Below are 15022 nucleotides of genomic sequence, written 5' to 3'. Positions count from 1 at the left end.
TAAAAACTAGGTGACTAGATCACCTCTATTTTCTATTTTTATCCCACTAAGCAATCCAAGGTAACACGATTCTCCTAAACTGGAGGTCAAACAGAAGAGAAAGTTAAAAAGATTTACTCCAAAACATTGTGCAGCTCTCAAAACTAATGTTGATACTTTAAAAAAAATTGTTTAGATTCACAAACCAAGTTGCACTGAACGCCAAAATTTCAACTGCCTTTTTTTTTATTAGAAAAATTATTTCTTTCTTCTCCTTTCACACATCTTATTGTTCAGGAAACAGTCTTACATACATATCTGAAATGATGTACTGTCACACACTCTGTTTAAAGGCAAAGCACCACAGGTAAAGCTGATCGGCTGTCCAGAGTTCTCAGCTTATGGGCTCTCACTTCCTGATTTTACATTAATTTCTGAAGGTCAGAAATGTCATCTCCAAAAAATGTCAAGGGGTTTGTAAAAAATAATCATTTTATTCAATATTATAGTTGTAGAAATGAAGTATATTTTCTTTAAGAAATAAAAAAAAGAAGAAAATGCCACTTAACATCGTTGGTGTGTCAGTACAGGCCAGCAGGAAAAAATGCTGATAAGCTTGTCTCTTTGATACCAAGAACGCATTCTAGTCCAAGCTATAATACGCTTCCTATGTTTTCACCAGATGTTTCTTTTCTGCTGCTTTTCATCCTTTTCCATATTTCATATCAGAGGACTGATACAGCCTTGAAAACTTCATTAACAGGAGCAAATTCAGTATCCACCGATTTCTTCTCAAAAGGCACTCTAGGGCTTCCCTGGTGGCGCAGTGGTTGAGTCCGCCTGACGATGCAGGGGACGCGGGTTCGTGCCCCGGTCCGGGGGGATCCCACGTGCTGCGGAGCGGCTGGGCCCATTGGCCATGGCCGCTGAGCCTGCGCGTCCGGAGTCTGTGCTCCGCAGCGGGAGGGGCCGCAGCGGTGAGAGGCCCGCGTACCGCAAAAAAAAAAAAAAAAAAAAAAAGGCACTCTAACCCATCAGATAGCCCGGCAGTTTCATTCTCATGAATACTCTAGCCATGAAAAAACTCAATAGGACACAGACGAATCCAATGAATAGAAGGAGAAATCTATTGAGCTTGGGAATGTTTGGTGCATTGGATCGGTCCAGGATTATGAAACCTAAACCTCCCATTGTAAACAAGAAGCTGGATGGGAGTCCTTCCATAATATCTTGTCCATTTACTCTGTAGGCCAAGAAAGCTACGGGTCTCTGATGCCCATGTTCATCAGTCATGGAGCCGACACTTGGAGGTTCGACAGTAACATCATAAATGATTCCTCCGGCGATGAGGAAGTAAGACACCGCCACCAGAGCATACATCGTCATGGCCGACGGCATGTGCACCCAGGGCGGCTTCTTCAGCTTCAGGTTGGGACATTCGAGCACTAAGAATGGGACGCGGTACAAACTCTCCATGTTGGTGGCGGCAGGGGCAGCTGTCAGCGGCCAGCCCCACGCACCACCCAGGAACAGCTCTCCTTTTTTTTTTTTCCTTTGGCTGCATCACAGCATGTGGGAATCTTAGTTCCCCGACTGGGGATGGAACCGTGCCCCCTGCAGTGGAAGCGCAGAGTCCTCGCCACTGGACCGCCAGGTAATTCCCCTAAATTTCAGCTTCCTTGACTTGGGTACATTCTGGATAAGAAACCACAAGTCAGCCCCCAATCACTTATACTCTATTTTTACCTAACTGCCATAGATTCTACTTTCTCTACATCACTGAGGAAGCTGCCTCCCGCTATTTTTTTTTTTGAGGTGAAATTCACATAACATAAATTAGCCATTTTAAAGAAAACAATCCAGTTGCATTTAGTACATTGACATTGTTGTGCAACTCCCACTTTTATCTAGCTCCTAAACACTTGGATCATTCTGAAATAAAACTCTGTACCCATTAAACAGTTACTCCCTATTTCCCTTTCCCCTGTCCCTGGCAAGCACCAATCTGCATTCTTTTTTGATGGATTTACCTATTCTAGATATTCCATATAAATGCAATGATCCAATATGTAACCTTTTGTAGGCTTTCACTTACCATCAAGTTTTTGAGATTCAGCCATGCTGTAACATGTATCAGTACTTCATGCCTTTCTATGGCTGAACAATATTCGCATGTATGGATAGATCACAACTTGTTTATCCATTTGTTTATCTGCTGATGCACATGTGGGTTGTCTCCACCTTTTGGCTACTGTGAATAGTGCAGCAATGCCCCACTCCTTTACCAGTACTGAAAGTCAGAAAGGCTCAGCTAAAGTTTATGCATCGTCCCTAAGTTTACCATCATCAGTAAAGGGACAAAGTGACATTTGCCTCTTCTTATGATCAAATGGGAAATACACCCCATCACCTTCGTGACCTTGCTGCCAAAAATGTCTAACCTGACTCTAATCATGAGAACATATTTAGGCAAGTCCAGACTAGGGGACATCCTACAAGATAATTAGCTGGGGCTGTTTTAAAAATATCAGTGTCATAAAAGATGAAAAAACAAATAAAAAGTATAGGAACAGGTCTAGTTTTAAAGGAAAATTTGAAGACAATTAGGGAAATTTGAATATGAGCCATGTATTAAGTAAGATTATTGTTTCAATGATACATTTCTTGGGTGTGATAATGGAATTGCAATTATGTACAAAATCCTTGTTTTCAGGAAACACATTCTACAGTATTGAGGAATGAAGTGCAATGATTTTTACAACTTAATTTCTTACTTTCAAATGGTTCAAAAGCAACAGTAACAGGGCTTCCCTGGTGGTGCAGTGGTTGAGAGTCCGCCTGCCGATGCAGGGGACACAGGTTCGTGCCCCGGTCCGGGAATATCCCACGTGCCGCGGAGCGGCTGGGCCCGTGAGCCATGGCCGCTGAGCCTGCGCGCCCAGAGCCTGTGCTCCGCAACGGGAGAGGCCACAACAGTGAGAGGCCCGCGTACCGCAAAAAAAAAAAAAAAAAAAAAAAAAAAAAGCAACAGTAACAACAAACTGTGTGTCTACAGAAACAGAGAAAACAAACACTGAAAAATCCTAAGAGTTGGTGAATTGAGGTACAAAGAATGTATACTGAGCTATTCTTTAAATACTTCTAAATTTCCAAAATTAAAAGACGGGGGGGGGGGCCTTCCCTGGTGGCCCAGTGGTTAAGAATCCCCCTGCCAATGCAGGGGACATGGGTACGATCCCTGGTCCGGGAAGATCCCACATGCCGTGAAGCAACTAAGCCCGTGCACCGCAACTACTAAGCCCATGTGCCACAACTACTGAGCCTGCGCTGTAGAGCCCGCGTGCCACAACTACTGAAGCCCACGCGCCTAGAGCCCATGCTCCACAACAAGAGAAGCCACCGCAATGAGAAGCCCGTGCACTGTAACGAAGAGTAGCCCCCGCTCACTGCAACTAGAGAAAGCCCATGCGCAGGAACGAAGACCCAATGCAGCCAAAAAATAAATTAAATATATTTTAAAAAATAAAATAAAGAAAAAAGATGGGTAAATGTATGAATTATACATGTAATTGATAATAATAAGTGAAGCACTGCTATTTGACTGGGAACAAGTTGGGACCTCACAGACAACCCTACATCTGCAGCAAAGTCTTCATCTCCAATCTTATACATACAGAGGGAACGATCGATCCAATGACCCACTGTTAGCTTCAAAGCTGCCTTCAGGTATCCCTAGCTTTATAGAAAGAAGTGTTCCAGCAAAATCAGGGATACACATTTCCTTTTTTCATGAACTAAAGACTTTTGGCAAGGAGTGGTGGCCAGGTCGACAGCTTTTGGGTGGTGGAAAGTCCTTCAGTGCTTACGTGGACTTTTCCTACCTCTGCTGCCTCCATCCATTCTGGCTTCAAGGGATTCAACCTGGATACTTAAAATACAAGAGAATACAAATGAAAATGTATTGTAGTGTTTGACCCATGGCAAATGCTCCATAGATGATAGCAGAATTTGAAAAGTAAATGAATCCTAACAACACGCTTTGCCTTTGGCATTTCTTCAATCAAAGACCTGATGTATATAAGTTGAAAATTTCTTTTAAGTTCTAGGTTTTAGTTTCCCTTCTTTATCAGTTTTTTTTTAAATTTAATAAAGTATTATTTATAATATGGAAAAATAATTGGTTAGTGAAACTTAAATAAAATAACACACAGAAAGCCATCAGAACAATGATGGTGCAGGAATTCCCTGGCAGTCCAGTGGTTGGGATTCCACGCTTTCACTGCCGAGGGCTCAAGTTCCATCCCGCCAGCCACGCAGTGTGGCCAAATAAATAAATAAAAGGAGAACACTTAAAAACAAAAACAAAAACAATGATGGTATGATGGTGGAAGCAGCTCTTCTGCTCCTTTCCTGTTTGCCCATTTCTGTTCCCCTCTAACCTTACAAGAACCTAATTATAGGAATGAGATCACTAAGCAATTGAAACTAACTTCTGACTTTTGCTCTCCTGAATGCATACCATGCTTTGCCCAACCTGCTGATTGTTTTCCTAGATAAAAAGAAGTAAAAATGAAGAATTAAGCAATTAAAAAATGACTAGCTCTCTACCCGCAACAGCCCCCCTAAGCAATCCTGCAGACAGATCACACAGGCAAGATAACATCTGAAGAGAGTCAGCCCATCTGCACTCAATGGAGAATGATGCAGAACCCAACCTCCTGCCTTGACGATTCACTGAGATTCTTCCTCCCTCCCCCATTTTTCCTTTTAAAGACTATCATCGCTGAGCAGAATCTTCAGAGCTGGTCTCTGGACATGAGTCCACCTTCTCCCCAGATTGCCGGCTTTTCTGATAAAAACACCTTTCCTTTCTGCTGACACTTGCCTCTTGAATTATTGGCTTACGGGCAGCGAGCAGCTGAACCTCGGTTTGGTAACAATGGCATACAGGAACCTCTCAATAAATGTTAGCTATCAGCCATCACTGACTGCTTGAGACCTTTAAAAACACCAGTTTCATATGGTTCAACCCAATGTATTATTTTCTAGCGCATAGATTATTTTAATAATTTTTTTAAATAGGTAAACAAGAGGAAAGGAATATGCCAAAACATTTACAATAGTTATCTCTGGATGGGAATATGGACTTTTTTCCAGTCTCTTCTAAAAGCTCTTCTACAGTTTCCAACTTTTCTAATAACTAGCATGAACTACCTTATAATCAAAATTTATTTTAAAAAGATAAATAAAATGGTTCCACTAAAGAGAAAAAAAAGAAACTAAACACTGCAGAACAAATCTACTTATGTAAGAATATTCTCATCTTTAACATGATTCTATTAAATCTGATGAGCAAACTCCATCAGAAAAACATTGTGAAAACTAGTGGAAGTTTACTTACTTGCGTTAAGTAGCGACCAGTGACCAATTAAGAAATAATTTAAAATATTTAACTTGTATGTGTATCCTTTCCACTTGTATCCAAGAAGTTTTCATTTTTCCCCCTAGGAAAACTGTTTCTATACTTATTTTAGCCATTTAACATAGTATGGAGAAAGAAAACAGAGAGGCAAGCAAAATCCTTTAGCACGTCACATTCTTTTCCTTTTTATTCCTGAGGCATTGTATTTCAAAACATCAATCGGTGTCATCCGCTGAGTATAAGAATGTAAGTATAACATTCCTCTAATTTTTAAAATTCCTGCTTTAAGAAAACTTGCCTTCCAGAGTTTCTTAGGATGAGGATGGGGCTAAAAGACAAATCTCAGAACACTTTGCAGAATTTTTCAGCCTAGTATCCCTCAAATGTGGGTCTGCTCCATATCGCCTTTAAAAATTATTGCCATACAAGGATCTGCATTTTTCTTGTTTAAAAGTGAATTCATTACTGGACCTATTTCTTTGCCTAATGAAGTCAAATAAATTATAACAAGGATCCAGTTGAAACCAGTCCCATTTTCATACTATTTCAGAAAGCTTTACAAGCTGAAGGACGAAAGAAGCACAAATACTTTGTATACCTACAAACTGAAAACCACATAAATAATCCATGATAAAAGAGGCACAGTAGTGTTTATGCAAGTCCAGGAATCTAGTATGAATCACTAGAGTGAATGCTAAAATGTGCTCCCTCAAAATTTTCCAGATTAAGGGAGACTAAAAAGATGTAACTACAGGGGCTTCCCTGGTGGCGCAGTGGTTGAGAGTCCGCCTGCCGATGCAGAGGATACGGGTTCGTACCCCGGTCAGGGAGGATCCCACATGCCGCGGAGCGGCTGGGCCCGTGAGCCATGGCCGCTGGGGCTGCGCGTCCAGAGCCTGTGCTCCGCAACGGGAGAAGCCACAGCGGTGAGAGGCCCGCATACCGCTAAAAAAAAAAAAAAAAAAGATGTAACTACATACAACATGTGAATTCCTTTGCGATAAAGGACATCAGCGGGACAATCGCTGAAATATGAATAGGGCCTCTGGATTAGGTCATAGTACAGCAACACTATTATTTTTCTGATTTGGATAATTGTACTGTGGTTATGTAAGAGATATATATTAGGAAATATGTGCGGAAGTGCTTAAGGATAAAAGCAGACCATGTCTGCAACTTACTCTTACTCAGATGACGATGGTGATGATATACATGTGTGAGAGAGAAAGATAAAGGAAACATGGTAAAATGTTAACATTTGGGGAATTTGGTGAAGAAATATAGAAAATTACCAAAAAACTTAGTTATTATTTTTGAAGTTACTTCAAAATAAAAAGTGAAAACAATTTTAAGGGCCCTCCCTGACACCTACAGAACCAAAATCTCTGGGGAATTTGCATTTTAACAAGTCCCCAGGTGATTCTTAGGCATAAAGTTGAAAACTTCTGATATAAATAAAATCAACAGTGGAAGACAGCATTTTTTGACATCAATTTTCTCCAAATTAAACTATAAACTAATCTCAATCAAAAAGCAATTCCAATGAAAACCCCAGCAGGCTTTTTAGTATAAACTGACAAACCAATTCTAAAATGCATATGAAAATGTAAAGAACCTATAATAGTCAAAACAACTCTGAAGAAAAGAACAAAGCTTGAGGACTAACACTACCTGATTTCGTGAATTATTATAAAGTCACAGTAATCAAAACAACATGGTAATGGCATCAAGATAGATAAACAGATTAATAGTACAGAATAATCCAGAAATAAATCCACACATATATGGACAAGTGATTTTTGACAAAAGCACAAGCCCCAATGCAGTAAAGAAAAAACAGCTTTTTTTTTTCTTTTGAACAATAGAGCTGCAACAATCAAACATATGCCAAAAAAATGAACTTGGACCTTGTACTATATACAAAAATGAACCCAAAATGGATCATAGATCTATATGTAAAACCTAAAACTATAAAACTTGAAGAAAACGTAGAAAATCTTTGTGAACTGGGATTAAGCAAAGATTTCTTAGCTATAACACCAAAAACACAATCCATAGAGAAAATATGGATACGTTAGACTTCACCAAAATTTAAAATTTCTGCTCTTCAGATACACAAAAGATAACCCATAGACTGGAAGAAAAAAATCTATGCAAAGTGTATGCCTGATAAAGGCAGAAGAACACAAACTCTCAAAACTCAATAATAGGAAAGCAAGCAACCCAATCAAAAATGCGCAAAAGATTTAAACAGGTACTTCAACCAAGAAAACATACAGGGACTTCCCTGGTGGCACAGTGGTTAGGAATCTGCCTGCCAATGCAGGGGACACGGGTTCGAGCCCTGGTCTGGCAAGATCCTACATGCTGCAGAGCAACTAAGCCCATGAGCCACAACTCCTGAGCCCGTGTGCCACAACTACTGAAGCCTGCCTGCCTAGAGGCCATGCTCCGCAACAAGAGAAGCCACCGCAATGAGAAGCCTGCACACCACAACAAAGAGTAGCCCCCGCTCACCACAACTAGAGAAATGCCGTGCGCAGCAAAGAATACCCAACACAGCCAAAAATAAAACAAATAAATTTATATTAAAAAAATGAAATAAGACTAAATTAAAACATTATTAAAAAAAGAAAACATACAAATGGCAAACAAGCACATGAAAAGATGTTCAATATCATTAGACACCAGGGAAATGTGAACGAAAGCTACAATGAGAGACACCACTACACACCTGTTAAAGTTGCAAAGATTAAAAGGACTGCCTATATCAAATGATGGCAAGGATATGGAGCAACTGGAACTCTCATACGGTGCTGGTGGGAATGTAAACTGGTACAACTCGGGAAGAAAGTTTGGCGATTTCTGAAAAAGTTAAACCTGCTCCTACCATAACATGATCAACCGTTCCATTCCTAGGTTTACCCAAGAATAAAGAAAGTATACATTCGTTAAGACTTGTAGGTAGGGCTTCCCTGGTGGCGCAGTGGTTGACAGTCCGCCTGCCGATGAGGGGACGCGGGTTCGTGCCCCGGTCCGGGAAGATCCCACATGCCGCGGAGTGGCTGGGCCCACGAGCCATGGCCGCTGAGCCTGCGCGTCCGGAGCCTGTGCTCCGCAAAGGGAGAGGCCACAACAGTGAGAGGCCCGCGTACCGCAAAAGAAAAAAAAGACTTGTAGGTAGAAGTTCACGGCAGTATTACTGATAATAGCTACAACGCAAATATTCATGAATACATTAATGAACAAACAAATTGCAATATATTCACTCACTAGAATACCACTCTGAAACAAAAAAGCTATGAACTACTTAATACACATACAAAAAGAATGAATCTCAAAATAATTATATTCAGTGAAAGAAGCCAGACCAAAAAAAAAAAAAAGAGTACATATGCTGTGTCTCCATTTATATAAAACACTGGAAAATGCAAACTAGTATTATGAATGACAGCAACCACATTAAGTGGATGCTTGTAGATGGGAGAAGGAAGGGTTACAAAATGGATATGAGAACCTTTGGGGATGATGGCTATATTTACTATCTTAATTGTGGCAGTATTTTTTTCAGGTGTGCATATATGACAACTTAAACTGTACACATTAAATATGTGCAGTGGGAATTCCCTGACAGTCCAGTGGTTAGGACTCTGAGCTTTCACTGCCAAAGACCCTTGTTCAATCCCTGGTTGGGGGTCTAAGATCCCACAAGCTGCACGGCACAGTCAAAAAATAAAATAAAATAAATATGTGCAGTTAACTGTTTGACAGTGTCACAATAAGGCTGCTTAAATAAATAAGTAAATAAATAGACCCATTCAGTAAAAGATCACAGTCTCACCACATGGTCTTAGGTAAGATACATACCTCTTGAGCTTCAGTTTTCTCACCTAAAAAAAATAAATCTAATAATCCCTGCCACAAGAAGCTGTAGATAGAAGATGGTCAATAAATGTTGGCTCTCTCTTTTTCAGTTTTCCACTTTTCAGTTAGCAGGTTGGTAGCACACAAGCTAGTAAGTAATGTTTCAGTTTCTTGAATATTAAGATTGGAAGATAGGTGATCCAGCAATTCCACTTCCCAGCATTTACTGAAGGAAATGAAATCACTATCTGGAAAAGATATCTGCACCCCGTCATGTTCACAGCAGCATTATTTACAATAGTCAAGACGTGGAAACAACTAGTGTCCATCAACAGACGAATGGATACAGAAAATGTGATATAAACTACAATATGAAATAGAATATTATTCAGCCATGGAAAGGAAATCCTGCCATTAGTGACAACATGGATAGACCTTTATGCTAAGTGGAATCAGTGAGGCAGAGAAGGACAAATAATCTTACATGTGTGGACAAACAAACAAAACAAAAGAACAAGCTCATAGATACAGAGAACAGATTGGTGGTTGCCAAAGGTGGAGGTATGCGGGGGGCCGGGGGAGGTAAAATGAGTAAAATTGATCAAAACGTAAAAACTTTCACTTATAAGATAAATAAGTCCTGGGCATGTAATGTACAGCATGGGGACTACAGTTAACAATACTGTATTGCACATTTGAAAGTTGCTGAGAGTAAATCTTAAAGATCTCAACATAAGAGAAAAAAAATGTGTGGTAATGTATTTTAACTAAACTTACTGTGGAAATCATTTTGCAATAGACATATATCAAATTATTATGTTGCACACCTAAAAATAATACAATGTTATAAGATTGGAAGACAGGCACTTAACATTTATCTCAAGGAAACAGTATTTGATTTCATGACTAAATGAAACATTTTGCTTTTTTTAAAAAATATATATATATCCCAAGTGCTAATAGCTTAAACTCATTTCCTGATGGTGGAAAGAAAAATGCATTCCAAGATTTTGATTTAGAGACTTTAAAATACATAGTTCATAAAACTTCTCTTATCACCATTGGAAGGAGATACTACATGAATTCCTTACTTTAAAATAATTAAAATGGAAAGAAATAGGTAAGCGTTTATACTGCCTTTACCATAAGAATTGAATTGTAGGGTAATCAATGGCCCTAGATGATGAGGAAAAATTATTCCTGGCATAAATTCTAGTTAATATGTGAAGAATGAATGATAGAATATGAAAATTACCATTTTGTAGTCCCAAATAAAACAGTTAATTTGGTCAAGGATCATTAATGGAGACTAGGTGAAAGGTCAACGGTCAATAGGGAACTTTTATTTGCAGCATGTCAATTACCACCCCTCACATTACTTCCTACCTGTACCCACTGACCACTCTCATAAGGGACAGCTAGGCACTATGTGCATTCTGACATAATGCAACATGAGCACACAGCAGCACCTCGGCAAAGGACTTGCAAAAAGGTTTCACCTAAATCTAATCAAACCTTTAGCTCCAACTTCCATTTTAGAAGAAATACAGGGAATTGAGGAACATGTTAACCCTACAAAATAGCAATCAGAGAACTTCTGAAGACACATCTTGCAGGACATATACCCTGGCTTCTTCAATGCTTCATTGACAAGAAAACAAATGGGGGGAAAACTGTTCTAAATTAAAAACTAAATGCAACCCAGGGGGCTTTTTTGGATCCTGATTCAAGTAAGTCACACATAAAAGTGTATTTGGGGCTCAATTTTAGGAAATATGAATATCGACTTGGTTTAGATGATTTTAAGCAATTAATGTTAATTATGCTACATGGGACAATGTTACTATAATTTTGTAAAATAATTTTATAATAGGCATACTAAAGTACTTGGGATTAAAATGCAACGTGATTTGCTTTAAAATATTTTTGCAAAATAGGTAAAACTAATATAGCAAATTGTTAAAATAATTATAAATCCAAGTAATGGGTATATGGGAGTTTATACCCTTCTCTACTTTTCTGTATGTTTGGAATTTTTCATAATAAAATTTCCAAAATATATGATAATACAAAATAATATGCTCCTAGTAACACGAATGTCAAATGCATGCAATAAGAGCATTTAAATGAATTGTCTGTCAAGCCACTGTAGTTTGATTCAAATTAGGACTGGTGGGCCATGTCTAAAGTCATTAGTCCATTCCCATGTGACACATAAGGCTCTACCACCCACCCTGTGACCTTGAGCAGTTACTACACCTCCAAGCTCTATCTTTGGAAAATGAGTACAGGGGTTAGCCCCTACCTCTAGGGTCACTGTGGGGATTTACATACATGAGTTGATACAAATAGCGACATGTGGGGTGGACCACTTCCCTTTTGGGTGACAGAGTGAAGACATTCAACCAGTACTTATTGTGTGCCTTCCATGGGCCAGGCACGGGCTGGGGACTCCCTCACTGAGCCTGTGAACTAGGATGTATCAGGGAGGAAGAAATTTTCCTCTACCTTCCTACGTTCCTCTGGCTGATCTAAGAATTAAATTGACGTGAGACAGATTAATGGGAGAAAATCAAACAAAATTTTAATAATATGTATGCCTGGGGGAGACCCAGGAAAACTGAGTAACTTGCCAAAACGGCCAAAACCCTCCCCTTAAATACCATCCTCAGGGCTTCCCTGGTGGCGCAGTGGTTGGGAGTCTGCCTGCCGCTGCGGGGGACGCCGGTTCATTCCCCGGTCCGGGAAGATCCCACATGCCGCGGAGCGGCTGGGCCTGTGACCCATGGCCGCTGAGCCTGCGCGTCTGGAGCCTGTGCTCCGCAATGGGAGAGGCCCGCGTACCGCAAAAAAAAAAAACCATCCTCAGCTAAAGACAAAAAAGGATATTGAAGGTGGGTTGAGTCAGTTATGGGAGGTTATGAGGAAAAGCACAGTAAGGAAGGGTAAGGTTTTATGCAAATTTAAGTCCCTGCCTTCTTCATTGGTAGGTTTCTAGAGATTTGGTCATCACCCTCTTCCTGGTACAGCAAGGGAGACACCCTTACAAATGGAGATTTCCCTTATAAATGTAAATGTTTCTTACAAAAGGGTAACTCCCACTAGGTTTTCAGAGTTTTTCCCATGTTTGCTGCTTCTCAGAAAATAACCAGCTTAAAATAATTAATATACCAAAGAAACATATTGGGGCTGGCAAATTCTGCTCTCCTACAGATGGCCATAGAGACCTTTCTCAAGTAACCACAGACACGCACAAATACAAGCAATGATAAGGGCCATGGAAGGAAAAGACAGTGGGCTATCAGAGATGTGCTGGCTGATGAGCAAGAAAGTCAGTCTCCAGTTTCAAGGCATTAAATTGGACAGCACAGTGGTGAAAGCAGGAACTCTGGGTAGAATATTTGGGTTTGCACCCAGCCCCTCCACCTCCTACTAACTGTGTGACCTTGAACAGTTCACTTCACCTCTTAGTTCCCTCAGCTGTACAATGAGCACAGGAAGACACAGTCCTTACCTCACAGGGCTGTCGTGAAGATTACATGGTTAATAGCATATGGTGCTTAGAACTGTAGAGGTAGATGGCAAGTGCCAAGCTGTAGCTGGCAGAACAGTACCTGACACACACAAGGCCCGCGATAAGTGTAGCTGTTACCTCAATGGTACTTTGGCCTAGAGCAAAGCAAAGTGTAATGCTGTCTCAACAGTTTGGCCTAGGAGGACTTAATGAGTTAATTATTTGAATTTCCTTTTTTAGTAAACTCTAGCTGTACTTGGAGAGTTTATTTTAAAAAAAAAATCCTGATGTGCAGGTTCCTTTCTGAAACAAATGAATTCAAAATTCTAGGGATAGAGACTGGGTATCTTATTTTTTAGAAATTCCTCCAGTGACCTTAATGTGCAGCCAGGGTTGAGAACCACTGATCCAGGCATTCAAAATGTAAAATGGTTTCAAAATTGTAAACCTCTACAGTGTAATGAATTTATTATTACTGTGGCCTGGACAGTGTACAACCCATGATCTTATAGCACACAAATGACTTGAGCCTTCTGAACAGTTTAAGTTCCCAGTAATTCCTGTCCTCTTACACCCCCTCCTTTTCCCTGACCCTCCCCATGCCCCCACCCCCCTCAAGGGCAGAACAAACATCCAGAGAAAAAGCTTCCAGATAAGCCCCCTGCCCCATCTAGTGACTGGCTCCTGCGCATTTCTACCTGGGCTTAATTTGGGAACTGGCTAGAACACTCTCCTGGGTCGAATTATTTACAGAGAGAGGCCATCCAACCCAACCCAACGTGTGGTGCAGTCTTCTTTGCAGCAAGGTAGCTTTCTGCATCCGGAAAATCTTAAACACGGGAAAGCTAACGCAGATATTTGTTATGGGGGGGGGGGGAGGATAAGGAAGGAATCAGGTTTCAAATCCTTGGGCATTGTTTTTCCATTTATGAATCGATAATTCAAGAAACGAGTTTATCGACTTTTGAGGGGCTTAAGTGCAACGTCCTATAGCTCGATTGGGTCGTGGTTACACTTGGCTGTATACATTTGTTAAAACTCATCGAGTTAAAATCTGTGCCTTTTACTGTGGGTAAAGTACACCTCGAGTTTTAGAAACAGCACAGGGGAAAATAAAGTTGCCAATCAGTGGCTTGCTACAAGGTTCACGTGGAAAGATGAATCAAAGAGGGGAGTCCTAAATTAGCTACAAATGCCCTCTGTGACCTGCCTGCTCTGGCTTACAAGGGAAGTAGTGATGTCCGGGAGGGGGGAGACGGAGCCCCAGGCACCGCGGTGTTTCGCCCGGATCTTGCGCGGCCGGGAGTCCTTACCGAGCAGAAGGAAGGACAGGACCCACTGCAGCACCGCCGCCGTCTGCAGCCGCCGCGCCAGCGGGATGTTGAGCGGCGCAAACTCGACCTTCATGGCCCGGCCGGAGCGAGGACTGCGCCGAGCGCTGCCGCCTGGGACCTCGCTGCTCCGCGGCGCCTGCCGGGTGCGCGCTGCCTGCCGGCCCAGCGCCCGGCACCCCGGCGCAGAGGAGGCGGCGACCGCCCCGGAGTGGGCGCGGACTGGACTTAGTCTTGGGTGGGAGGGCGCGCCGGGGCTGAGGCTGGAGGCTGCCAATCACGCGCCCGGGCTCGGGAGCAGCTGCGGCGCCCGGGGCGCATTGGCTGGCGCGCCGCATTGGGCACAAGGGTTGGACGAGAGGGGTCACCTGGCAGCCTGCCAGAGCTCGGCGACGCGGGCTCCTGCAACTTCGCCCAAGACCTGGGATCTCCACCGGGCTGGTTGATTCAACTGGTGGATTACTGTGCGCGAGGCTTCAGCATGCGCCTTTAAACCCACCTCTTCCTCCGAGGGTGTCTGCAGCTGGGAAAGGGTTAGGATCTCCCACCAGCTGGAGGAAGGCGCAGGAGTTAGGTTCTCTGGAGCTTGGTACCTATCTGTTTGTTGGTCTGTGTTCTCAACACCACCCCCAAACTCTGGGGCCTCCTCATCTTTGTGTCTCAGATTCCTATACGAATCCTGGAAAACTTTCGCTTATTCATTCAAAGGACATTTATTGAATACCTCCCACGTGCCGGGAACCATTCTGGGCGCTGGGGATACACTCAGTAACCAAGTCATTCATCGATTCCCAGAGGGTACAAATTATGGGCGGGGGGAACATAAGGAAAATAACCACACAGTTGGGTGTGTAATTGCAAAGTAAAATGCTACTATGAGTGAATGAGAAGTTGGGTGTGTAATTGCAAAGT

The 15022-nt window shown here is 41.8% G+C and overlaps 2 protein-coding genes across 2 annotated transcripts in view; both read right to left on the bottom strand.

The window, feature by feature from the left end:
* The window catches only part of MOGAT1 (monoacylglycerol O-acyltransferase 1), a 28919-nt gene extending 14611 nt beyond the window's left edge, over positions 1–14308 (bottom strand). Inside the window, exon 1 of the mRNA XM_082841687.1 lies at positions 14093–14308. Within this exon, the coding sequence (XP_082697813.1) occupies positions 14093–14186 (94 nt within the window). The 5' untranslated portion in view covers positions 14187–14308. The remainder of the gene's footprint in view (positions 1–14092) is intronic.
* On the bottom strand, positions 1002–1464 carry LOC309962941 (oligosaccharyltransferase complex subunit OSTC-like). The gene has a single exon (XM_082841055.1). It carries the CDS (start codon positions 1453–1455, stop codon positions 1006–1008), a length of 450 nt encoding a protein of 149 aa, XP_082697181.1. The 5' UTR covers positions 1456–1464; the 3' UTR covers positions 1002–1005.
* Positions 14309–15022: the final 714 nt, after the last annotated feature.

This window comes from Leucopleurus acutus, assembly GCF_964270905.1.
Source record: "Leucopleurus acutus genome assembly, chromosome: 6".
NCBI lineage: Eukaryota > Metazoa > Chordata > Mammalia > Artiodactyla > Delphinidae > Leucopleurus > Leucopleurus acutus.
The sequence above is the reverse complement of the archived record's forward strand: the minus strand, read 5'-3'. Positions and strand labels throughout refer to the sequence as shown.

What these genes read in the sequence shown, in the direction of transcription:
- LOC309962941 (XM_082841055.1), bottom strand. Translation starts at nt 1,455, where the DNA reads ATGGAGAGTTTGTACCGCGTCCCATTCTTAGTGCTCGAATGTCCCAAC.